The following is a 27,090-nucleotide window of genomic DNA, read 5'->3' as shown; positions in this document are numbered from 1 at the left end:
TCCAACAAGCTATAGAGGGTGTTTCACAGACTTTCCACAAAATGTTTATGGATGACACATCGCGCCATAAGAGGCAAAATGTTTGCTGAAGCTTCACAATGACTCTAGTAGGTTGTTGTTGTTGTGGTCTTCAGTCCTGAGACTGGTTTGATGCAGCTCTCCATGCTACTCTATCCTGTGCAAGCTTCTTCATCTCCCAGTACCTACTGCAGCCTACATCCTTCTGAATCTGCTTAGTGTATTCATCTCTTGGTCTCCCTCTACGATTTTTACCCTGCACACTGCCCTCCAATACTAAATTGGTGACCCCTCGATGTCTCAGAACATGTCCTACCAACCTATCCCTTCTTCTAGTCAAGTTGTGCCACATGCTCCTCTCCTGCCCAATTCTATTCAATACCTCCTCATTAGTTATGTGATCCACCCATCTAATCTTCAGCATTCTTCTGTAGCACCACATTTCGAAAGCTTCTATTCTCTTCTTGTCCAAACTATTTATCGTCCACGTTTCACTTCCATACATGGCTACACTCCATACAAATACTTTCAGAAACGACTTCCTGACACTTAAATCAATACTCGATGTTAACAAATTTCTCTTCTTCAGAAACGCTTTCCTTGCCATTGCCAGTCTACATTTTATATCCTCTCTACTTCGTCCACTATCAGTTATTTTACTCCCCAAATAGCAAAACTCCTTCACTACTTTAAGTGTCTCATTTCCTAATCTAATTCCCTCAGCATCACCCGACTTAATTCGACTACATTTCATTATCCTCGTTTTGCTTTTGTTGATGTTTATCTTATACCCTCCTTTCAAGACACTGTCCATTCCGTTCAGCTGCTCTTCGATGTCCTTTGCTGTCTCTGACAGAATTACAATGTTTCGAGAATAAGATTTTCACTCTGCAGCGGAGTGTGCGCTGATATGAAACTTCCTGGCAGATTAAAACTGTGTGCCCGACCGAGACTCGAACTCGGGACCTTTGCCTTTCGCGGGCAAGTGCCCGCGAAAGGCAAAGGTCCCGAGTTCGAGTCTCGGTCGGGCACACAGTTTTAATCTGCCAGGAAGTTTCAGAATTACAATGTCATAGGTGAACCTCTAGTAGGTACTCATTAGTATTTGTCAGCCCTGGGACGACGAGGTTTCGCAGAACTAGCAGTGTCTACTAAGCAGTGCAATTCCCCAACCTTAAATATCCTACTTAAATCAATTTAAGCTTTATTGAATCTTCTTTGTTTTGAGCTCATGTACTAGTATATTGGTTTCTGACTGCCATAATTCGTTAGCTGCATACTGTATGGCAAGTACTCTCTGCCTTATTTTTTCTTTCTTTTTTTAAAAGTCTGATGATAGGCATCACAGACCTAAATCAGTTACCTGGTTTGTAACATTGTGGTTCTTAACTGGAATAACTATAAAAAAAATACCATCCTGGGCCACTGTGGATTTTTGTTGCGACTAGGTCTCGGCTCGTGAGCTGTATTTATCCTTAACTTTTGTTACAATCGCATGTCATTCATTACACCACAAAAATCACCAGGTTTCTGCCGTGAGCCCACGTGCTACTTTAGCTGCAGCTTTCCCTCATAGTTTGGGGCATTCTGCACTCTTTTCCTTGCATCCCCAGATATATTACGGACATACGGAGGCTGTGGCTTCTTGTTCCTCTGATGTCTCACCTGTTGTTCGAACTGGTGGCTCCTCGACCTAAGGAGAGCGCTGCTGTAACACTTGCCAACGACACAGCGGTACTGACGCGGCGGCCGTCGTGTGTGTTGCAGCCATGATGTACCCGGAGTTCCAGTATCGGCCGCCGCCGCCTTCGTACCAGGCCTCCATGCAGGAGTACCGGCTGCGCCTGCTGCTGCTCGACCGACAGCCGCAGGGACACAACGCCGTCTCGCCGCCCCCGACCTACCGGTCGCACGTCTCCTCCACCTTCAGGTCAGTCAGCTTCCCAGCGCAGCCGCGCAGGGTATAGGGGGTACACAGGCTTTGCAAAATTATGGGAACCCCGACTGAAACATATTACCACTTATAATACTATTTAGGAAATCCACTGGCATTCAAAACAGCTTCCATTCATCTCGTAATGAGTAAAAACAGGTCTTCTACGGTTCTCAAGGGATTCATGTACCATTTTTCCTGAAAAATAGGGGCAAGATCATGTAACGATGGTGGAAATGATAACGATCTTGCATCCTTCTCTCTAGACTACAAAGACTCAGTGATATTGAGAGTTGATGACCGCGGTGATCAGGGCAGAAATACAGGGTGATCAAAAAGTTAGTATCAGTTTGAAAACAGAATAAATCACGGAATGATGTAGATAGAGAGTTAAAAATTGGCACACATGCTTGGAATGACATGGGGTTTTATTAGAACAAAAAAAACAAAAAAAATACAAAAGTTCAAAAAATGTTCGACAGATGGCGCTTCATCTGATCAGAATAGCAATAATTAGCATAACAAAGTAAGACAAAGCAAAGATGGTGTTCTTTACAGGAAATGCTCAGTATTTCCACCATCATTCCTCAACAATAGCTGTAGTCGAGGAATAATGCTGTGAACAGCACTGTAAAGCATGTCCGGAGTTATGGTGAGGCATTGGCGTCGGATGTTGTTGTTGTGTCTAGACCATACAGCCTAGACACAATGCTGTAGCCGATAGGGCACGCAAGGCTAACGCAGACGGGCGTGAAGTCTGGAACATGAGACTTATAAATGAATAAGAAGAAAAGTACGTAGATGCTTGTTACTTAACTTTTAATTAGTCCTTGGAATACATCTCTCTTGAATATTAGTAAGCTATAGGCACTGATACAAATGGCGCCTTGCTAGGTGGTCGCCAGTTAACTTAGCAGAGGGCTATTCTACTGTCTATCTCTCGGCAAATGAGAGCAAGGCTTAGCACGTCCAATCGCTAGCTATGTTGTCTGTACAACTGGGGCTGAGGTCTCCTCAGTCTCTCGAGACCTGCCTTGTGGTGGCGCTAGGTTTGCGATCCCACAGTGGCGACACGCGGGTCCGACATGTACTACAGGACCGCGGCCGATTTAAGTTACCACCTAGCAAGTGTGGTGTCTAGCGGTGACACCACAGTTGTCTCTCAGCATTCCTAGGGATGTCGGTCGATCACGATACACTTGCGACTTCAGGTAACCCCAAAGCCAATAATCGCACGGACTGAGAGGTCTGGGGACCTGGGAGGCCAAGCATGACGAAAGTGGCGGCTGAGCACACGATCATCACCAAACGACGCGCGCAAGAGATCTTTCACGCTTCTAGCAATATGGGGTGGTTCTAATAAAACCCCATGTCATTCCAAGCATGTGCGTCAATTTTTACCTCTCTATCTACATTATTCCGTAGTTTATTAAGTTTCTATACTGACTTTTTGATCACCCGGTACAAGGTGTGTTGACACACTTAGCAACTGGTCATAACAGAAGCATGACGAGTGTCTTTGCTAGTAGGAAACAGAAGCTATAGCACTTTTAGTGTAATTAAACTGTTGCTACACTTCATTGTACTCCGTTGTGCGAATAATAATTGATTAGCATATCGATGCAACCAAGTAAACAAAGCAATTGATGCTACGAATGTAAGCTCCGCTGTAAGACCTATGCACAACTCCCAGAGCGTACGTGACCATTATTGCTTACACTGCGGACTTCGCTTCTTGTGACGTTTCTCTTATGATTTTTAATTTTTTTACTTTGACTTTGAGCTCTGCAGTAACGACAGAGGGGAAAATTCTGTAGAAGGAAACTAATTTTCACTTCTGTCTTTATTTCCTTAAAAGTAATGAGTCATTTGGGAGGTTTATGGGGACTATTATATATTTATCTAATATAACACTCTCTTTCAAGGAAAAAGTTTCTACTTGCTTCACAACAAATTGATTCTTTAGACGTCTTGCTCTCGAGTATCAGTCTTTAGAATGTAGCGAACTGATTTTTGCCACCACAATTTAACAGCGAGAGTTAAATTTGTGGCAAAAACTGTGAGCTTCCTTCCACTCACTCGTCAGATAATTGGGCACTTGCGACATAATAATACATTACATCTTTACTAAACTGACTTGCAGTTGTTAACGGCCGTAAAGTAATCTGGACAAAGTCCTCGAGATGACAGGGATATCGCTGTGTGAGTGCCTAGTGCCTCGTGAATTACTGGGATAAGCGAGAACCCTGTATACCACCAACTCACTTTCATTAATGACGTCATCGGAAGCCCCAAAAAGCAACACAAATCTGATTTAAAAATCTTGATCAGGACGTCGTAAATACCCGTTCCTATTCGCCAACGTTTAAAAATCAGTTACAGAATCGAACAAATTTCTACTAATAAATACTGAACCTGAAGGGGTAACCGAGGCAAATTAGAGTTTTATTTTAGACAAATCAAAATATCAAATATTTGTTACTTCTGTTAAATGAAGTCTTCGTAATTTTATATTATAATATGCTAGCCTTATGGCGAGCGCAACTGTAAAAAGCTTTATTGATTCTTGTTCAAACTGTTTTGAGCTCATGTGCGTTTAAATTGACTTCTGATTGCCTCAGTTTGTAAGTTAGTAATTTATCCTCGTGCTCAAAACATCAATCCTCGATGATATGAGAGTGTGAACTCGGGCCCTGTCGTCTTGGAATGTAGCATCACCATTGGGGAACAAACATTGTACCATGGAATGGATCTAAAGAGCTAAAATGGTCACATAAAGTTTGGTTCTAATGTGACCTTCGAGGGTAACTAAGGGACCCATGGAATACCGCAGTAATAGTTCCCCAAACCACCACCGAGCCGCAGCAGTGTTCCGCTTTTGGGATGTGAGCTCAGCCAGAAGTAGGAAACAGTTCGAAACAAGACACATCCGACGAAATGACTCTCTTCTTTCAGTACAAAATCCACATTTTATGGCTTCGCCACCAGATTTTCCTGTTAAGGACATTTACATCGCTGATGAGTGGTTTCAGAATTCCAGCTCGCTCTCCAGTTACCTGCTTATGGTGCTCCCTATGCGTAGTTTTAGTGCTGATAGCCTTCACGAGCTACATTCAGTTTTGTAGTGACGTTTGCGGCTCTCATCCTCTTAGTATTCTTCACAATCCAGTTCACTGATTGTCACGGTCACCCAACACGCAGTTTCGTCCGCGCTGTACCTTACATCTACATCTACATCCATACTCCGCAAGCCACCTGACGGTGTGTGGCGGAGGGTACCTTGAGTACCTCTATCGCTTCTCCCTTCTATTCCAGTCTCGTATTGTTCGTGGAAAGAAAGATTGTCAGTATGCCTCTTTGTGGGCTCTAATCTATCTGATTTTATCCTCATGGTGTCTTCGCGAGATATACGTAGGAGGGAGCAACATACTGCTTGACTCCTCGGGGAAGGTAAGTTCTCGAAACTTCAACAAAAGCCCGTACTGAGCTACTGAGCGTCCCTCTTGCAGAGCCTTCCACTGGAGTTTATCTATCACCTCCGTAACGCTTTCACGATTACTAAATGATCCTGTAACGAAGCGCGCTGTTCTCCGTTGGATCTTCTCTATCTCTTCTATCAACCGTATCTGACACGGACCCCACAGTGGTGAGCAATATTCAAGCAGTGGGCGAACAAGTGTACTGTAACCTACTTCCTTTGTTTTCGGATTGCATTTCCTTAGGATTCTTCCAGTGAATCTCAGTCTGGCATCTGCTTTACCGATTACCTACTTTATATGATCATTCCATTTTAAATCACTCCTAATGCGTACTCCCAGATAATTTATGGAATTAACTGCTTCCAGTTGCTGACTTGCTATATTGTAGCTAAATGATAAGGGATCTATCTTTCTATGTATTCGCAGCACATTACACTTGTCTACATTGAGATTCAATTACCATTCCCTGCACCATGCGTCTATTCGTTGCAGATCCTCCTGCATTTCAGTACAATTTTCCGTTGTTACAACCTCTCGATATACCACAGCATCATCCGCAAAAAGCCTCAGTGAACTTCCAATGTTATCCACAAGGTCATTTATGTATATTGTGAACAGCAACGGTACTACGACACTCCGCTGCGGCACACCTGAAATCACTCTTACTTCGGAAGACTTCTCTCCATTGAGAATGACATGCTGCGTTCTGTTATCTAGGAACTGTTCAATGCAATCACACAATTGGTCTGATAGTCCATATGCTCTTACTTTGTTCATTAAACGACTGTGGGGAACTGTATCGAACGCCTTGCGGAAGTCAAGAAACACGGCATCTACCTGGGAACCCGTGGACGAATAGCGTGAGCTGACTTTCACACGATCGAAACCCATGCGGAGTCCTACAGAGTAGATTTCTAGTCTCCAGAAAAGTCATTATACTCGAACATAATAAGCTTAGCTGTAAGTGGTAAAAATCTTTGATGTGGTGCCTCTTGAAACACTAAACCCTCTGGCTACTTTGGTTACTGAAGCATTCGTTCTACGAGAAAAAGCAATTTGCCCATTATTACGTTCTCAAGCTTCGACGTAACGCACTCATGTGGTCAATTAGAACAGCGCAACGTGAAGGCTGGGCTAGCATCTGCGTTTATGTTCAAGCTTGTGTTTCTGGCGTTGTTTCCATATTTTCTCCAACCAATGTACTTTGTAATAATCTCACTAAACGCACGTTAGAGGTTGTTTATATCGTTTACTTCACTGTTCGTCCACGGATAGAAACGAAATGCTGCATCATACAGAATGTCTTCCTTAGCATGATTTGCGACTGCAGCGCTCTCCATCGGCAGATGTCGTCCGTATCTGCCTTGCAAAACACTCAGTTTGTTTACGAAGATGAACTCGTGTAAAATTCTTGCGTTAGCTCAATTACACTCCTGGAAATGGAAAAAAGAACACATTGACACCGGTGTGTCAGACCCACCATACTTGATCCGGACACTGCGAGAGGGCTGTACAAGCAATGATCACACGCACGGCACAGCGGACACACCAGGAACCGCGGTGTTAGCCGTCGAATGGCGCTAGCTGCGCAGCATTTGTGCACCGCCGCCGTCAGTGTCAGCCAGTTTGCCGTGGCATACGGAGCTCCATCGCAGTCTTTAACACTGGTAGCATGCCGCGACAGCGTGGACGTGAACCGTATGTGCAGTTGACGGACTTTGAGCGAGGGCGTATAGTGGGCATGCGGGAGGCCGGGTGGACGTACCGCCGAATTGCTCAACACGTGGGGCGTGAGGTCTCCACAGTACATCGATGTTGTCGCCAGTGGTCGGCGGAAGGTGCACGTGCCCGTCGACCTGGGACCGGACCGCAGCGACGCACGGATGCACGCCAAGACCGTAGGATCGTACGCAGTGCCGTAGGGGACCGCACCGCCACTTCCCAGCAAATTAGGGACACTGTTGCTCCTGGGGTATCGGCGAGGACCATTCGCAACCGTCTCCATGAAGCTGGGCTACGGTCCCGCACACCGTTAGGCCGTCTTCCGCTCACGCCCCAACATCGTGCAGCCCGCCTCCAGTGGTGTCGCGACAGGCGTGAATGGAGGGACGAATGGAGACGTGTCGTCTTCAGCGATGAGAGTCGCTTCTGCCTTGGTGCCAATGATGGTCGTATGCGTGTTTGGCGCCGTGCAAGTGAGCGCCACAATCAGGACTGCATACGACCGAGGCACACAGGGCCAACACCCGGCATCATGGTGTGGGGAGCGATCTCCTACACTGGCCGTACACCACTGGTGATCGTCGAGGGGACACTGAATAGTGCACGGTACATCCAAACCGTCATCGAACCCATCGTTCTACCATTCCTAGACCGGCAAGGGAACTTGCTGTTCCAACAGGACAATGCACGTCCGTATGTATCCCGTGCCACCCAACGTGCTCTAGAAGGTGTAAGTCAACTACCCTGGCCAGCAAGATCTCCGGATCTGTCCCCCATTGAGCATGTTTGGGACTGGATGAAGCGTCGTCTCACGCGGTCTGCACGTCCAGCACGAACGCTGGTCCAACTGAGGCGCCAGGTGGAAATGGCATGGCAAGCCGTTCCACAGGACTACATCCAGCATCTCTACGATCGTCTCCATGGGAGAATAGCAGCCTGCATTGCTGCGAAAGGTGGATATACACTGTACTAGTGCCGACATTGTGCATGCTCTGTTGCCTGTGTCTATGTGCCTGTGGTTCTGTCAGTGTGATCATGTGATGTATCTGACCCCAGGAATGTGTCAATAAAGTTTCCCCTTCCTGGGACAATGAATTCACGGTGTTCTTATTTCAATTTCCAGGAGTGTAGAACACGCAAATGCTAGTCACATTGTATTGGATTGGATTGATTTGGGGAGAAGATCAAACTGCGAGATCATCTGTCTAGGGAAGGACGGGGAAGGAAGCCGACCGTGCCCTTTCAAAGGAACCATCCCGGCATTTGCCTGGAGCGGTTTAGGGAAATCACGGAAAACCAAAATCAGGGTGGCGAGAGGCGGGATTGAACCGTCGTCCTCCCGAATGCAACTCCAGTGTGCTAACCACTACGCCACCGCGCCCGGTAGTCGCATTGTTCTGTCTGTTGTAGACATAAGTAAAAACGTCAATATCCTTGAACATTTTACAAGGCAAAAACGAAAATGTCATGTATAATCAGTAACATTAGTTTGTGAAAGTGCCGTTACATGTAGTGTGATACAGATCTACAGTAGTATCCCACATGAGATGAAATCTCGCTCTTCAGTAAAACTCTGAGGTAGTTTTTACTAGATCATTGTTTCTGTTCAGCAGCAGAGTTGTTAGGTCACGTGAAATACAAGATTTGAAACAAGAAAGTGCGAAATATCGTACAGGAAGTAGTACAAGCGCTGTTCTAGATAAAAAAAAGTCCATTTGCTGCAATATTACCGTCACATTTCGTGTACTTCGTATATTGCTTCTTGGGTGAATAAATAAATACTCAATTGCCATTGAATCAGGCAGAGACGTAGAAAACAATCTCATATTACTTAATCCATTTTCTTTGGTATGTTCACAAAATATAGCAAGCTTACGTCTGAGAGAGAGCGGTCTTATACTGTATATACATGAAGTCAGTCAGTACAGAACATAACTCACGTGAATCAATAAGAAAGTCCCAGAATAGAAAACGCGAAGGCGAATAAAGAAATGTATACACAAGGACGCAAGCCAACAACGCTACTACCGCCTCGCTCCTGAAGTCCACGACAGTACGCTGTACCTGTGTAACGTATTGCCGTGTCTTGTGTTAACGATGTTACGAAGGCTTTAATTGCTGCTACTAACAGAAATTCAATTCTAATAAGTTGTATCAGGAATGACGCGTTTCTGATAAATCTTTAACGTCCCGTTTCCTTCAAACGACATACTTTCTCGACAGAGAAGTTACAATACGAAAATTTTTTGAGTACCAGTATGACGTTTCCTGTCATTTAATTACAACAAATCGTACCAATAACGACGCATTTTCGAGAGTTTCTTGTCGTGCTCGTGACTTGCAACAGAATACGTCATAGTAAGTAAGTTATAATATAAAACCAACCAAATGCGAACTTCATCCAAACCAACGCAATCGAACGTGAACGTAGAACGCGTACTTGCATCTCACGGGCCACGTTCCTCTCTGCGAAGAAAAATCAAAAATAGTTCAAATGGCTCTAAGCACTATGTGACTTAACATCTGAGGTCATGAGTCCCCTAGACTTAGAACTACTTAAATCTAACTAACCTAAGGACATCACACACATCCATGCCCGAGGCAGGATTCTAACCTGCGACCGTAGCAGCAGTGCGGTTCCACACTGAAGTGCCTAGAACTGCTTGGCCACAACGGACGGCGTACGAAGAAAAAAACGGATTTGTCACGCTACGGACTGCTGTGGAGCGCGCAATTTCACACAGTGACGTCATAAATCTGGACGAGCTTTTCGTTCACGAACGCTTTCTTGGCTCGTGTGAGGACGACTTAAGGGTTGTGGAGTTATTTTGCAGTCAGATCAGTCCCTACTGCAGGGGTTTCCTGTGAATGGTTGCGCATTGAAACATGTTCATAAAATGTTCCGGAACTACAATGATGTGACAAAGTTCATGGAATACCTCCCAGTACCGTGTCGGACCTTCTTTTAGTGGGCGTGGTGCAGCAACTCGACGTGACATAGACTCAACAAGTCGTTGTTAAGTCACCTGCAGAAATATTGAACCGTATTGCCCCTATAGCCGTACAGAATTACGAAAGTGTTGCCGGTGGAGGATTTTGTGCACGAACTGACGCCCGATGATGTCCCATAAATGTTCGGTGGGATTCGGGTCGGGCGAACTGAATAGCCAAAGTTTCCGTCGAGGTAACAGGAATGTTCTCCAAACCAACCGGAAGAATTGTGGGCAGGTGACACAGCCCGTTTCCTGTAAACGCAGCCCACACCATAATCACCTGCAATTTCTCAGCACTGTTCTAATGGATACCTTCATCGTACCGCCCACATTTATTTCGGTGGTTATTTCAGGCAATGTTGCATGTCTGTCAGCACTAACAACTGTATCCGAATGTTGCCGCTCTCCATCTTTACGTGAGGCTCGTCGGCCACAGCATTCTCTATGGTCAGAGGTAATGCCTTTTTTTGTTTTTTATTTACTGTTCCGTGGGACCAAATTGAGGAGATGTCTCCATGGTCATGGAACGAGTCAATACATGAAATTATAACACGATAGTAGAAACAGATAAAATGAAATATAAGAAACATATTCAGGCGACAAGTCGTAAGTTTAAATAAAGAAAATCAACAATGTAACACTGGAACTTGCTTAATTTTTCAGCTCTTCCAGGGGCTCCTCGATAGAATAGAAGGAGTGAGCCACGAGGAAACTCTTCAGTTTGGACTTAAAAGTGTTTGGGCTACTACTAAGATTTTTGAGTTCTTGCGGTAGCTTATTGAAAATGGATGCAGCAGAATACTGCACTCCTTTCTGCACAAGAGTCAAAGAAGTGCATTCCACATGCAGATTTGATTTCTGCCTAGTATTAACGGAGTGCAAGCTGCTAACTCTGGGGAATAAGTTAATATTGCTAACAACAAACGACATTAAAGAAAATATATACTGTGAGGGCAATGTCAGAATTCCCAGACTATTGAATAGGGGTCTACAAGAGGTTCTCGAACTTACACCACATACAGCTCGAACAGCCCGTTTTTAGCCAAAAATACCCTTTTTGAATCAGAAGAATTACCCCAAAAAATAATACCATACGACATAAGCGTATGAAAATATGCGAAGCAGACTACTTTTCGTCTTGAACTGCCACTTATTTCAGATACTGTTCTAATGGTAAATAAAGCAGCATTTAGTTTCTGAACAAGATCCTGAACATGGGCTTTCCACAACAGCTTACTATGTATCCGAACGCCAAGGAACTTGAACTGTTCCGTCTCGCTTATAATATGCCCATTCTGTCTGGTCAAAATATCGGTTCTTGTTGAATTGTGAGTTAGAAACTGTAAAAACTGAGTCTTACTGTGATTTGCCATCACATTATTTTCCACAAGCCACGAACTTATTTCATGAACTACATTATTTGATACTGTTTCAGTATTACACACAAGATTCTTCACTACCAAGCTGGTGTCATCAGCAAGCAGAAATATTTTTGAATCACCTGTAATACTAGAAGGCATATCATTTATATAAATAAGAAACAGCAGTGGCCCCAGCACCGACCCTTGGGGAACGCCCCACTTAACAGTGCCCCATTGGGACTGAACATCACTACCACTCTCAATATTGCGGAGAATTAGCTTCTGCTTTCTGTTCTTAAAGTAAGAGGCGAACCAATTGTAAGCTAATCCCCTTACTCCATAATGGTCCAACTTCTGTGGTAATATTTTGTGGTCAACACAGTCAAAAGTCTTCGCTAAATCAAAGAAAACACCTAGCATTCGCAACCTTTTGCTTAATCCGTCCAAAACCTCACAAAGAAAAGCGAATATAGCATTTTCAGTTGTTAAACCATTTCTAAAACCAAACTGTACATTTGACTGCAAATTATGTGAATTTAAATGCCCCAGTAATCTTGTATATACAGCCTTCTTGATAACTTTAGCAAACACCAATGGCATAGAAATAGGTCTAAAATTGTCAACATTATTCCTGTCTCCCTTTTTATAAAGTGGCTTCACTACCGAGTACTTTAATCGGTCAGTAAATCGACCACTCCTAAAGCAAAAGTTACAGATATGGCTAAGTACTGGGCTAACATACATAGAACAATACTTCAGTATTCTGCTAGATACCCCGTTATATCCATGAGAGTTCTTGGTCTTTAGTTGATTTAATTATTAACTCAATCTCCCTCTTGTCAGTATCATGGAGGTGCATTTCAGGTAACAGTCTCGGAACACTTTTTTCTAAGAGCGCTATATGATTCCCTGTTGGGACTGGGTTTCTATTTAGTTCACCTGCTATATTCAGAAAGTGATTATTAAATACTGTACATACATGCGACTTATCAGTAACACGGACATTCCCACTACGCACTGCTTCTATATCCTCGACCTGCCTCTGCAGACCAGCCACTTCCTTTACGACTGACCATATGGTTTTAATTTTATCGTGAGACTTAGCTATTCTATCTGCATACCAATACTTTTTGCCTTCCTAATAACAGTTTAAGTACCTTACAATACTGTTTGTAATAGGCTGCTGCATTTAGATTTTGATTGTTTTTAACGGTTTGATATAATTGCCACTTTGTTCTACAAGATATTCTTATCCCTCTAGTCAGCCACCCAGGCTGCCTGTTTGTGCTAGTACCCTGTTTTGAACGTTCTAACGGAACGAAACTTTCAAAGAGCACGAGAAAAGTCTTGTGGAAAGCATTATATTCATCATCTACTGTATCAGCACTATAAACATCTTGCCACTCTTGTTCCTTGATAAGGTTTACAAAGGTCTCTATAGCAACTGGATCAGCTTTCCTAAAATGTTGATAGCTATATTTAACATCCAGAATGAGATTTGGAAGGTAGGAGACGAGATACTGGCAGAATTAAAGCTGTGAGGACGGGGCGTGAGTCGCGCTTGGGTAGCTCAGTTGGTAGAGCACTTGCTCGCGAAAGGCAAAGGTCCCGAGTTCGAGTCTCGGTCCGGTACACAGTTTTAATCTGCCAGGAAGTTTTATATTTAACATGTGTTGCAGCACAAAAATCTTTTAGAGTTAAAATTTGTGCATCATGATCTGAAAGGCCATTCACCTTTTTGCTAACAGAATGCCCTTCTAGTAATGAGGAATGAACAAATATGTTGTCTATCGTTGTTCTACTGTTCCCTTGCACTCTCGTTGGAAAGAATACGGTTTGCATAAGATTATATGAATTAAGGAGGTGTACCAGCATCCTTTTCCTTGCACAATCACTTATACAATTAATATTGAAATCACCACATATAACTAACTTTTTGTATTTCCTATAAAGTGAACCAAGAACCTCCTCTACCTTTAGCAAAAATGTTGTGAAATCGGAGTCTGGGGATCTATAAATAACAAAAGTTAGAAGTTTAACTCCACGAAATTTAACCACACCTGCACAACATTCAAACACCTTTTCAGTGCAGTACTTTGAAACATCAATTGACTCAAATGGGATGCCGTTTTTCACATACATGGCTACTCCCCCACACCGCAAAGAGCTCCTAGAAAAGCTGCCAGCCAACCTGTATCCTGGTAAAGGAAGCCTCTGAATTATCTCCTTATTTAAGAAGTGTTCAGATATACCAATAATTTCAGAGTCTACATCTATTAGCAGGTCACGAACTTTATCTCTAATACCCTGTATATTTTGATGAAATACTCGGATACCTAATCTTTGTCGAAAGTGGTTCCTTTGTTAGAGAGACTTCCCTTAAGCAGGAATACCTATCAGCTGACTTCAATCTAAAAAAGGTGCAGCTCTAACACCCACTACTGCAGGAATTTTCCCATGAGTGATCCCACCAACCCCACCTATGCTGTCACCTATAAGCTTTGCCAACCTCCCCTTCCCATACCTGTTGAGGTGCAGGCCATGTCTAGTGAAACCCGTCCTGCTGATAGACTCCACCGACACCACTGAAATGTGACCCATGCCGTATGTCATCAGCGCACCCTCAAGTCTCATGTTATTACGCCTGACGGCTGTATTAAGATGAGGCCGATCGTGACGCTGAAACAGTTCCACGAAATGCACATTCGTGTTGCCAGTCTGAGTGGCTATCTTTTCCAGGTCACCATCTATGTCATACTCCCCATCCCTATCAATACTATTACCAGCCCCACCCACAATCACTACCTGATCCTCTTTAGTAAAATCCCTACATAACCACCCTAAGTTAACAGTCACCTGAGCCAATCCTGCATTAGGCTTCAAAGTGCTGGTGACATGGTACTCACTCCCCAACACTTCCTGCAACTGCTGGCCTACACCTCTGCCATGAGAACTACCTAACAGCAGAACCTTCTTCTTTCTCTTCGACTTTGCAACTGTCCTAGCCACCGTAACTGCTGAGGTCTGCTGCATACTTCCTACATCTACACCTACTAGAGAATTTTCTATTCTCTTGAGAGTGCGGATGGTGGAATATTTTATTGCCTAACGATATCCAAAACAGACTGTCCCGCATGTCTAGGTCCAACTGCCATTCTGAGAAGTCTGTTAGTTCATGTCGTGCGGCCATCATCGTATCGGAAACGTTTTCACATGAATCAGCTGAGTGCAAATGACAGATCCGCCAATCCACTACCCTTTCACAACTTGTGTACGACACCACCATTTGTATAGGTGCATCGGGCTATCCCATGACATTTGTCACCTCATTGTAATAGGAGGATGTGGATGGATGTACATCGACTCACTACACATAGAATGTACTTAAAATGTTCTGGAAATACACTACTGGCACATTAAAATTGCTACACCACGAAGGTGACGTGCTACAGACGCGAAATTTAACCGACAGGAAGAAGATGCTGTGATATGCAAATGATTAGCTTTTCAGAGCATTCACACAAGGTTGGCGCCGGTGGCGACACCTACAACGAGCTGACATGAGGAAAGTTTCCAACCGATTTCTCATACAGACAGCAGTTGACCGGCGTTGTCTGGTGAAACGTTGTTGTGATGCCTCTTGTAAGGAGGAGAAATGCGTACCATCACATTTCCTGCTTTGATAAAAGTCGGATTGTAGCATATGGCGATTGCGGTTTATCGTATCGTGACACTGCTGCTCGCATTGGTCGAGATCCAATGACTGTTAGCAGAATATGCAATCGGTGGGTTCAGGAGGGTAATAAGGAACGCCATGTTGGATCCCAACGGCCTCGTATCACTAGCAGTCGAGATGACAGGCATCTTTTCCGCATGGCTGTAATGGATCGTGCAGCCACGACTCGATCCCAGAGTCAACAGATGGGAACGTTTGCAAGACAACAACCATCTGCACGACGAACAGTTCGACGACGTTTGCAGTAGCATGGACTGTCAGCTCGGAGACCATGGCTGCGGTTACCCTTGACGCTGCATCACAGACAGGAGCCCCTGCGATGGTGTACTCAACGACGAACCTGGGTGGACGAATGGCAGAACGTCATTTTTTCCGATGAATCCATGTTCTGTTTATAGCATCACGATAGTCGCATCCGTGTTTGGCGTCATAGAGGTGAACGCACATTGGAAGCGTGTATTCGTCATCGCCATACTGTCGCATCACCCGGCGTGATAGCACGGGGTGCCATTGGTTACACGTCTCGGTCACCTCTTGTTCGCATTGACGGCACTTTGAACAGTGGACGTTACATTTCAGATATGTTACGACCCGTGGCTCTACCCTTCATTGGATCCCTGCGAAACCCTATATTTCAGCAGGATAATGCACGACCGCATGTTGTAGGTCCTGTACGGGCCTTTCTGGATACAGAAAATGTTCGACTGCTGCCCTGGCCAGCACATTATCCAGATCTCTCACCAGTTGAAAACGTCTGTTAATGGTGGCCGAGCAAGTCGCTCGTCATAATACGCCAGTCACTACTCTTGATGAATTGTATCGTGTTGAAGTTGCATGGCCAGCTGTACCTGTACACGCCATTCAAGCTCTGTTTGACTCAATCTCCAGGCGTATCAAGGCCGTTATTACGGCCAGAGGTGGTTGTTCTGGGTACTGATTTCTCAGGTTCTATGCACCCAAATTGCGTGAAAATGTAATCACATGTCAATTCTAGTATAATATATTTGTCCAATGAATACGCGTTTATCATCTGCATTTATTCTTGGTGTAGCAATTTTAGTGGCCAGTAGTGTAATATGAGATTCGCAGCTTCACTTTTTGCTCCGTTAGACATTCTGTAAGTGTTCTCTTGTGTCGGCACAGGGCGCCTCTAGGACTGCGGCGGGAGGCGGCGTCTGCGGCCGACTACTCGCGGCCGCCGAGCTACAGGTCGCGTACCAGCTCCACCCGGCCGACCCTCGACCCCGGCGGCGGCGGGGGCGGTGGGGGAGGAGGCGGCAGCCTGGTGGGCGGCGGGGGCGGCGCCCTGGGGCTCGTCGACCACTCTCGAGACCCCTCGCTGTCGCTCAGCGAGTCCGCGGACAGCGGGAAGCTGCGCTTCGTGCTGGACCCGGCGGCGCCCGGCGGCAAGGACCTCGCCAACCTGGTCACCATCGTGCAGACGGACGACAGCCCCGTCATCGTCACCGTGTCCGGCTCCACCCCCATCGTCACGGGCTCCTCGCCTCCCGGCCAGGGCGGGCACAGCGGCGGCAGCGGCATCAACACCGAGATGGAGATACTGGCGCACCTCTGATGGCCCGGCCCGACCGAGCGTGGCAGCGCCTGCGGCCACTCTACTGGGATGTGCAGACAGTTGCGACTGATCGTCTCGTACACACTCGTTACTGATCTATCTGTTCCAATGTATACAAGTGACTTCACTAACGGACCAAAAATAAGGAAGAGGCACATTGCTGGAAGCTGACAGAAAGAGTTGATGGGTACTGAGCTCATAACGAAATTTGATTGTGCTACGATAAAACTCTAAAGTCACTCCATCTGCTTCTGCATGCATCGTTTAAAGTCATCAACCCTCAATCTCTTTATAACAATTATATAAAAATAAAAGAGAAATAAATGAAACAAGTTTACTGAGTAACCTCTTAAATTACGTTGAATAAAAGCATCTTTATGGGTCAGTAATTTTCAAAGTAATGCATTTTGCACAGAAATATTTTGTATTTACTGACTCCTACAAGAGATAAGTTGAAATTCCTATTACAGTTAACGGCTATACTACAATATTTAGGTATTCGTCAGCCGTATTATTTTTCCTATTGTATAGAGACTGTTTTGTCATTTCTGTTCCGTTTCGGTTCTCAAGAGGCATAAAGCTGGGTACTGTTGCTAGTCTAGTGTACTGATTACATCGCAGGTTAGTCCAATTGTAACTGGCAACCATATCAGTGAAACTGGCGATTACCACTCGCATTTTACAGGTAATGTGATACCGATTATTGCATGAGACTTTCAGGACCGAAAATTACCGCCTGTACTCTCTCTGTTCTCTAAAAATGTTTGAAACTCAATTAATTACCGAGTTAAAATCCCGGAATGAACTACTGAATACCAAAAGCCTTTGATTTAATGGAATATTGCACAGTAGGCTAAATACTGCAGAACAGATAGATATCAAGAAAGATGTGTGTAGTTCACAGCTACTCACTGTAATAAGAGATTTGCCTTCTGCAAAGAAGTATCATTTTTGGCTATTCATGACTTGATCATTACAGTGTTTTCATTTATAAAGCACACAAAAATTTACCTTCGTTCACTTTTTGGAAATACAGAATGCTGTATCTCTAACATATAACAATATGTTAGAGATACAGCATTCTGTAGCAGACTGAAAGGCATGGCAGTTTCACGACATGGATACTTGCATTTGAAATACTGTATGTGCTACATCACTGTCTATAAATCTCTCCATGTTGATAATTTGACTATGGTTAAAAGACTTTAGGAAACAACTGTAGATCTTTCACATCATGTAACAGATTGAAACTTTATTTTTGTGATACTGTCTTCCTCTTATCTAAATCAGTTCCAGAATTAATTCCGGTAGTTCTAATACAGTATTTGATATTAAATAGTGGCTCTGACAGCCAACGTAGCCACAGAGAGTGCCTTATGCTTGAAGCAAACATTAGACTTTTAACTACTACTATACTACCAAAAAATGTAAGAATGACTTGTTTGTACTTGAGTCACAGCTTTAAATGACATATTGCACTACTAATGAAATTTGGTTCTCGAAAGTTTCATATTTTTGTTTCTTGTATAATTGTACTACTGTGCATATAAGTGATTTAGGCGACTTCTTTCTAATTTTTGCGTATTTCCTGAGAAAAGTGGTTACATTTGCTCAAAATTATGTTGTATGAGCGTAAAGCACCAGACTGCTGGGATGAGAAATGTAGCTCATGGTTGTGTGTAGTAGCAGAACGAGAAGGAGAGCATGATGGGACACATACATGACGAAAGTAAGTGGTTTGGAGAGTAATAGTTACAGAAAATACATCCAAAGGCTACTTCATGTTAAAGATTTAAGCATTCATGACTGAAAAATACCTCAAGCCAGTAACAAAGTTTTACTTTTGCATGTGACCCTGCAATTATAATTTGGAATTGGCACTATAATTTCTGTACACTAGTTAGAAGTCAGTGTTGTGTACTGATATCTGTCCTTCAGCTCTATTGGCTAATAGAAAAGAATATAATGATATGGCCTGCTGTGTTAAAATGTTCTCTGTTAGCTGTTTAGTCGACAGTGAAGCTGAATTTTTCCAGTTATACTCTGTACCTATTAAGACATTTCCACTATTGACTTACGTGTTGTACATTTTGTAATTTCAAATAACATTGTGTATGAAAGTCTACATTGATTGACAGTGACTTATTGGGGAGAGAGACAGAAGTTCGCTGGCTCTAGATTGCTTCTCAATGTAAAAGTATGGTGCTTACAGCACATGGTGCTTTCACACCTATAAATGTATATACATATTCTGATAAATGACAAAGCCTTTACTGAAGTATTTTGTGCTATAGATGTTAATTTGTATATACTGTAAAATATTATAAATAGATCATGCTTATCAAAGAAAGAATTCCATATACAATGTATATGAGTCATTCATTGTGCATAAAGAAATGTGATTGAACTCTACCTGAATTTTAAGAGTCCATTAAATATTTATGCAAAAAAGTTTAAGTTGTTCTTTTAACATAACGTTTCCTTGTTTCTCTTCAGTATTTGCCCGTTTCTTTTAGTCACCATAGAGTGTACAATTTTGAGTGTGTATTTCGTACTGGTTGTGCATAGGCTGCCCTGTATTGGGAAGTTATCGTAAAAATGTTTTTTTCTTAGTATCATTTTTTTTCTCTTATTTCACTGCCTTTGTCTTCTTTCACGTAATTTTATGTAATTTAGAATGGATCAAGTAAGCGATAAGCTCTTACAATAACAATAACAACAACAACAATACAATTTAAGAGTTCAAAATTCTCAAATCTAAATCAATGCAAATTTGTTTGAAATGGACTTAATTCATTCAACCAGTGCACAAATGTAATTATGATTTTAATTTTATGAAATATGTTTAAACATCAGTCACAATAATTATTTAATGGGAAGCAAAAGAGATATGATGGTTACAAGGTGTCCTTGTCACAAAAACAATGTCCTGCAACAAATATGAAATTTACACAATATGAAACTTATTGAAAATGCAGCTAGGAATCAAATAATTACTTGTTCGCAATTCACAAATTATAGTTCCTATTTGCTTTACAGCTGTTTACTCGCACTGCCCCTTGCTCTCTCTCTCTCTCTCTCTCTCTCTCTCTCTCTCTCTCTCTCCCCCCTCTCTCCCCCTCTCTCTCTTTCTAATTCTCTCTCTCCTCCCTCCCTCTCCCCCCCCCCTCTCTCTCCCTTTCTGTCTTTGTTTATCAGAAATTGAGTGAACCACTTATGAATAGTTGATTCAGTGAACATGTGCTGTGAATGCTTTAAGATCAAAGACTTCTGGTAAAAGAGCCTTAGTATTTAACACTAAAGGGAATTAATTCACTGAAACCCTTTCTGTAATAGCTCTATATACAAATCTTAATCTAATCTAACCTAATGTCTACAGAGTGAATGCCATACATACACACTCCAAATGCTAATCTTTGCCCAAGTCGGAAAGCACAGAGAAATCTTGTTATTTTAGTAAATCTGGGAATAAAAACATGAAAACACAATTTTCAATCCAAGTACATGTACTTGAATTATAGTGGAGCCACAAGCATGGTTTTATACATTATACATTCGGCTATTTCACTGTGTGGACTACAGAAGATACTCGTTTTCAGTTCAGTTTCACTAATTCTTATAAATAATGGTATGGAAATGGCATTTACTAAAAGTGCTGTATGTTGAAATGGGTGCATAGTTTAATGCTACATTTTATTTTTGTTATATTCGCATCTCACTCTTTCTTCATCTCTTTAGAGCAATAATCACACGACTGAACTGGATCCACGTTCACTATAAGAAAAGCAAGAAATTTTTTTAAATTCCTGTTAATATACAGTGCACGCTTTGTACGATCATAGTCGAAGCATTACATAGAAGTTTCGTCTCCAGGCAAAAGACTTTTCTCGTTTTTAGTAAATCCCTGTGTCTCATACGTGACGAACCTTTTTCTTTTCTTGTAAACTTCACTGCATGTGCCACTGTAAATGTTACCTTCCATTTACATCGCAAAACGCCTTCATGAAACTTTCGTAAATCTAGGTTTTATCTGCTATAATAATTAGATGAATGGGTTGAAGAGTACAAGGATAATCTAGATGGATGCAATGACATGCATCCGCTTGTTATTTTGTATTGAGAATTTGCATACATCAAACAAATATGAATAAAACCATAACACTTTTTACTGACTTGTTCCAATTCTTGCACTTTCTCTGACTTAGTGTTACAAACATCCTAAGGAAATATTTGAGTTGCCATTAATTCAGCATCCCTAAGAATAAGAAAACATTTGTGTAAGTACATTGTTGCTAAATCCGTTTGAATATAGTAGTTTTTAAAAGCAAGATAAAGTTTTAACTTCAGTTCCTGCTTGATGTCAGTTTGATAATGGGTAAACAGAGGTTGGTGTACCTGCTGGCTAGTATTAGGAGCGACTGCAATGTTGAACTAAGATTCTATCCTGACGCAATGCTCAATAAACAGCTTCTAAAACAACAATACTCTTCCATGTAGCTATTCTTATGACTGTGTTTCCTCAGAACATGTTTCTTTGGGGGTTGTAATTTTTTTACTGGATAAGAACAGACAGTTCTTTTATTGGAAAATATATTTTCTGAAGAATATTATTTTGAGGCTACATTTAACTACAATGTTTATCTTCAATAAACGTTGACCGTTTTGTTAAATGCTGCAAAAATGTCAAAGAAAGCAGATAACGTAGCAGAGTGCAGGGAAGTCTCACTGTTGCTTGTAAGGTATTGTAAAAGTTACTCCATCTATTTTTTCAGCTACACTTAATGTAAGAAAACATTGTCTACAATCATAGCTTAAAAGTCTAAGTAACATGTGGTACCAATGCATCATTTACATTTGGATAACATGTATACTCTCACATTCTAATACCATACCTTGATTTCCAGTAACCCACGATATACTCTAGAGACCTCCAGGCAACACATGGTTTATGCTGAGAAAGAAGTCATTGTTTTCACTTACATACTAGAGACCTATACACTAGAAGTTCCCGGCCCCATGTATGGTTTGTATTAAGAAAGATATCGTTTTGACCTATAGAAGTTAAGGTATTCAGTATTGTACACAGACGTATTTGACTACACTAGAATCTGTAACTGAATAGATCTTCGACTTTCGCAAAAAAACGATGCATCGACGCGAAATACTGATACAGCAACGTGGCAACAACAGTCTGCGTAGGAAAAGACCAAGAACACAGAGGTTATGACTGCACTTAGTGACCATTTGGCACTCAGTATTTCAGTCACCAAGAAAGAGGATGGTGAAGATAACAAATATGGATCACAGTAGGTGTGCCGAGAGATGTAACTGTTCATATCGTCACTTCACGACTGTGAAGAAGGCTCCACGAAAGAAGAAACATACAGGGGGTGTGCAGGTAAGGCCTACCACGTGCTGCAACAAAGCGCCAGGATCGCTTGGTCTAAAGTATCCTAACAGCATAGTACCTCCACCGATTACAGACTTTGCAGCAGTCTCTGACTCAGTCTTCCCTCAAATTGTATATCGACAGCTTCGACATTTTGCTCTGTACTTCTGGTGACCTACGTGATGCCATCAACTCGTATAAAGGCACACTGCTATTAAATAACTTGCTCAAACTCATCGGAGTAGCGCTATAATGGTAATTAGCACGAAATCCTCGTCAGTTAACCGTCCAGCTTAGAACAAAAGTGATATCTGGCGTTCCGCAAGGTAGTGTCATAGGCCCTCTGCTGTTCCTGATTTACATAAGTGATCTTAGCCCCCTTAGACTGTTTGCAGATGACGCTGTAACTTACCGTCTAGTAAAATCATCAGACGATCTATTCCAATTACAAAATGATCTATAGAGAGAATATCTGTATGGTGCGGAAAGTGGCAATTGGCACTAAACAAAGAAAAGTGCGAGGTCATCCACATGGGTACTAAAACAAATTCGTTAAATTCTGGGTATACGATAAATCACACAAATGTAAGGGCTGTCAGTTCGACTAAATAGCTAGGAATTACAATTACGAGTAACTTAAATTGGAAAGGCCACATAGATAATATTGTCGGGAAGACGAAACAAAGACTGCGCTTTGTTGGCAGAACACTTAGAAGATGCGACAAACCCACTAAAGAGACAGCCTACATTACACTTGTCCGTCGTCTGCCGGAATATTGCTGCGCGGTGTGGGATCCTTACCAGGTAGGATTGACGGAGGACATCGAAAAAGTGCAAAGAAGGGCAGCTCGTTTCGTATTATCGCGCAATAGGAGTGAGACTGTCAGTGATATGATACGCGAGTTGGGGTGACAGCCACTGAAACAAAAGTGGTTTTAATTTCAACCACCAACTTTCTCTTACAAATGCGAAAATATTTTGTTGACACCCACCTACGTAGGGAGAAATGATCGTCATAATAAAATAAGAGAAATCAGGGCGCGAACGTAAAGATTTAGGTATTCCTTTCTCCCACGCGCCATTCGAGAGTGGAATGGTAGAGAAGCAGCATGAGAATGGTTCACTGAACCCTCTGCCAGGCACTTAGGTGTGAATTGCAGAGTAACCATGTACGTGTAGAACTGAAACAGTCTCCTGATTGGTTTGATGCGGCCCGCCACGAATTCCTCTCCTGTGCCAAACTCTTCATCTCAGAGTAGCACTTGCACCCTACATCCTCAATTATTTGCTGAATGTATTCCACTCTCTGTCTTCCTCTACAGTTTTTGCCCTCTACAGCTTCCTTTAGTACCATGGAAGTCTTTCCCTCATGCCTTAACAGATGTTCTATCAATCTGTCCCTTCTCCTTGTCAGTATTTTCCACATATTCCTTTCGTCTCCGATTCTGCGCAGAACATCCTCATTCCTTACCTTATCAGTCCACCTAATTTTCAAAATTCGTCTGTGGCACCACATCTCAACTGCTTCGATTCTCTTTTCCTCCAGTTTTCCCACTGTCCATGTTTCACTATTATGCTGTACTCCAGACGTACTTTCTTAGAAATTTCTTCCTAAAATTGTGGCCTATGTTTGATACTAGTGGGATTTTGTTAGAGAGGAATGCCCTTTCTGCCGGTGCTAGTCTTCTTTCGATATCCTCCTTGCTCCGCCCCTCATTGGTTATTTTGCTGCCTAGGTTGTAGAATTCCTTAACGTCATCTACTTCGTTCCACCAGTCCTGATGTTTAGTTTCCCACTGTTCTCATTTCTGCTGCTTCTCATTACTTTCGTCTTTCTTCGATTTACTCTCAGTCCATATTCTACTCCTTAGGCTGTTCATTCCATTCAGCAGAGCATGTAATTCTTCTTCACTTTTACTCAGGATAACAACGTCATCAGCGAATCGTATCATTGATACTCTTTCACCTTGAATTTTAATTCCACTCCGGAACCGTTCTTTTATTTCCATCATTTTTTTTCGATGTCCAGATTGGACAGTAGAGGCGAAGGATAACATCCCTGTTTTACACTCTTTTTAATTCGAGCATTTCATTCTTGGTTGTTTTCGCACCATTTTACATTGTCGACAAATCCTATGAACGTGTCTTGGTTTTTCTCAAGTATTGCTTCCATTATCAACCGCAACGGTAGAATTGCCTCTCTGGTGCTTTTACCTTTCCTAAAGCCAAAGTGATCGTCATTTCCTTTTTCTTTTTCTTTTCAGAGCAGACTATAACTATTGAAACTACACTCCTGGAAATTGAAATAAGAACACCGTGAATTCATTGTCCCAGGAAGGGGAAACTTTATTGACACATTCCTGGGGTCAGATACATCACATGATCACACTGACAGAACCACAGGCACATAGACACAGGCAACAGAGCATGCACAATGTCGGCACTAGTACAGTGTATATCCACCTTTCGCAGCAATGCAGGCTGCTATTCTCCCATGGAGACGATTGTAGAGATGCTGGATGTAGTCCTGTGGAACGGCTTGCCATGCCATTTCCACCTGGCGCCTCAGTTGGACCAGCGTTCGTGCTGGACGTGCAGACCGCGTGAGACGACGCTTCATCCAGTCCCAAACATGCTCAATGGGGGACAGATCCGGAGATCTTGCTGGCCAGGGTAGTTGACTTACGCCTTCTAGAGCACGTTGGGTGGCACGGGATACATGCGGACGTGCATTGTCCTGTTGGAACAGCAAGTTCCCTTACCGGTCTAGGGATGGTAGAACGATGGGTTCGATGACGGTTTGGATGTACCGTGCACTATTCAGTGTCCCCTCGACGATCACCAGTGGTGTACGGCCAGTGTAGGAGATCGCTCCCCACACCATGATGCCGGGTGTTGGCCCTGTGTGCCTCGGTCGTATGCAGTCCTGATTGTGGCGCTCACCTGCACGGCGCCAAACACGCATACGACCATCATTGGCACCAAGGCAGAAGCGACTCTCATCGCTGAAGACGACACGTCTCCATTCGTCCCTCCATTCACGCCTGTCGCGACACTACTGGAGGCGGGCTGCACGATGTTGGGGCGTGAGCGGAAGACGGCCTAACGGTGTGCGGGACCGTAGCCCAGCTTCATGGAGACGGTTGCGAATGGTCCTCGCCGATACCCCAAGAGCAACAGTGTCCCTAATTTGCTGGGAAGTGGCGATGCGGTCCCCTACGGCACTGCGTAGGATCCTACGGTCTTGGCGTGCATCCGTGCGTCGCTGCGGTCCGGTCCCAGGTCGACGGGCACGTGCACCTTCCGCCGACCACTGGCGACAACATCGATGTACTGTGGAGACCTCACGCCCCACGTGCTGAGCAATTCGGCGGTACGTCCACCCGGCCTCCCGCATGCCCACTATACACCCTCGCTCAAAGTCCGTCAACTGCACATACGGTTCACGTCCACGCTGTCGCGGCATGCTACCAGTGTTAAAGACTGCGATGGAGCTCCGTATGCCACGGCAAACTGGCTGACACTGACGGCGGCGGTGCACAAATGCTGCGCAGCTAGCGCCATTCGACGGCCAACACCTCGGTTCCTGGTGTGTCCGCTGTGCCGTGCGTGTGATCATTGCTTGTACAGCCCTCTCGCAGTGTCCGGAGCAAGTATGGTGGGTCTGACACACCGGTGTCAATGTGTTCTTTTTTCCATTTCCAGGAGTGTATTAACCGACTGCACTCTGCGGCGGCGTCCCTCCACTATTCTCCATACCTTTAAAATTTTAATCTGATGTATTTTCTCCTACGCCAATGTAGTCTAGTTATCTGCTCTGCTGTGTTGCTCCCTCGAAATCATTGAATGACATGCGTTCCTCCTCGCTTTCTGCGTCTGTTTATCTTCCTCGACGTGTATCCCTTACCGTCTCATCAAATTCTCAACCCTCCTCACTCACATAACAACTCCACATATGTACAAATTACATCTCCTCTAGTTTCAACCAAACTTCGTACACATATCACTGGCTGTCTGGAAAAATTGGGGTAAGGACCATCTACTTATGAAAGGGGTAGGAATAGAGATGAAAAAGCAGTGCAGCCGATGATGCACCAATACTCATATTTTTGCCATCCAGTATATGAGAATGAGATACACTTAGTAACTTGTTGCAAACGTCACACCTAATTTCAAGCCTTTACGAAACATTTTATCGCTGACTACCCACACAAAATGATGAAAGGAAAAAAGTTTATCGCTTACTATATTTTCGCAGTTCATGCAGTAAGACTGCCGCATCAGACAACAGGTTTTAGCTTATTAGTTCTCTTCTACTAACTCTATTCGCACCACGTTTCACAGGCAGTATTCATATAAGTCGCTGAATGTACATACGAAGGTATATCATTGTACGACACATAGATCAGGAGATGTGACGTCATAAACCGTGACAAACACTGCCTCTTCATGCACTACGTTTTAGTTTATTGCTTCTTCACTACTAACTCTGCTCACAACACGTTTTGCAGACAGTAACCACACATAACTCTAAATGTACTGCAAAATCATATCATAGTGCAGCACGTAGTTTAGGAGATACGACGTGATAAACACTGAGTTGTATGAAAATAAAACTGTTAGCTGAAATTCGCTAGAGATACAGGTGAAAAATATGTATAAACAAGTGTGAAAAATGTTAAATACATGTAAAAGCTCATTATAAACCGTTGCAACTATTTCAACCAAATTTTATAAACATATTAGTAAGAATCTGTAAAGAAATACTGTGTATGTTATGGGGCGGGTGGGGGGGGGGAGGGGAAGCGTGATAATGTTAATAGAGAAGGAGGAGGAGAAGATGGACAGACTGCGAGGGGAACGATGAGACTGACACAGGTAGG

At 43.3% G+C, this 27,090-nt stretch overlaps 1 protein-coding gene across 1 annotated transcript in view; it reads left to right on the top strand.

The window, feature by feature from the left end:
- The window catches only part of LOC126235678 (uncharacterized), a 155,408-nt gene extending 136,166 nt beyond the window's left edge, over positions 1-19,242 (top strand). Inside the window, exons 4-5 of the mRNA XM_049944406.1 lie at positions 1,786-1,948; positions 16,386-19,242. Coding sequence (XP_049800363.1) covers positions 1,786-1,948; positions 16,386-16,818 — 596 coding nt within the window. The 3' untranslated portion in view covers positions 16,819-19,242. The remainder of the gene's footprint in view (positions 1-1,785; positions 1,949-16,385) is intronic.
- Positions 19,243-27,090: the final 7,848 nt, after the last annotated feature.

The sequence above is a fragment of the Schistocerca nitens genome, chromosome 2 (assembly GCF_023898315.1).
Source record: "Schistocerca nitens isolate TAMUIC-IGC-003100 chromosome 2, iqSchNite1.1, whole genome shotgun sequence".
Lineage (NCBI taxonomy): Eukaryota > Metazoa > Arthropoda > Insecta > Orthoptera > Acrididae > Schistocerca > Schistocerca nitens.
The sequence above is the reverse complement of the archived record's forward strand: the minus strand, read 5'-3'. Positions and strand labels throughout refer to the sequence as shown.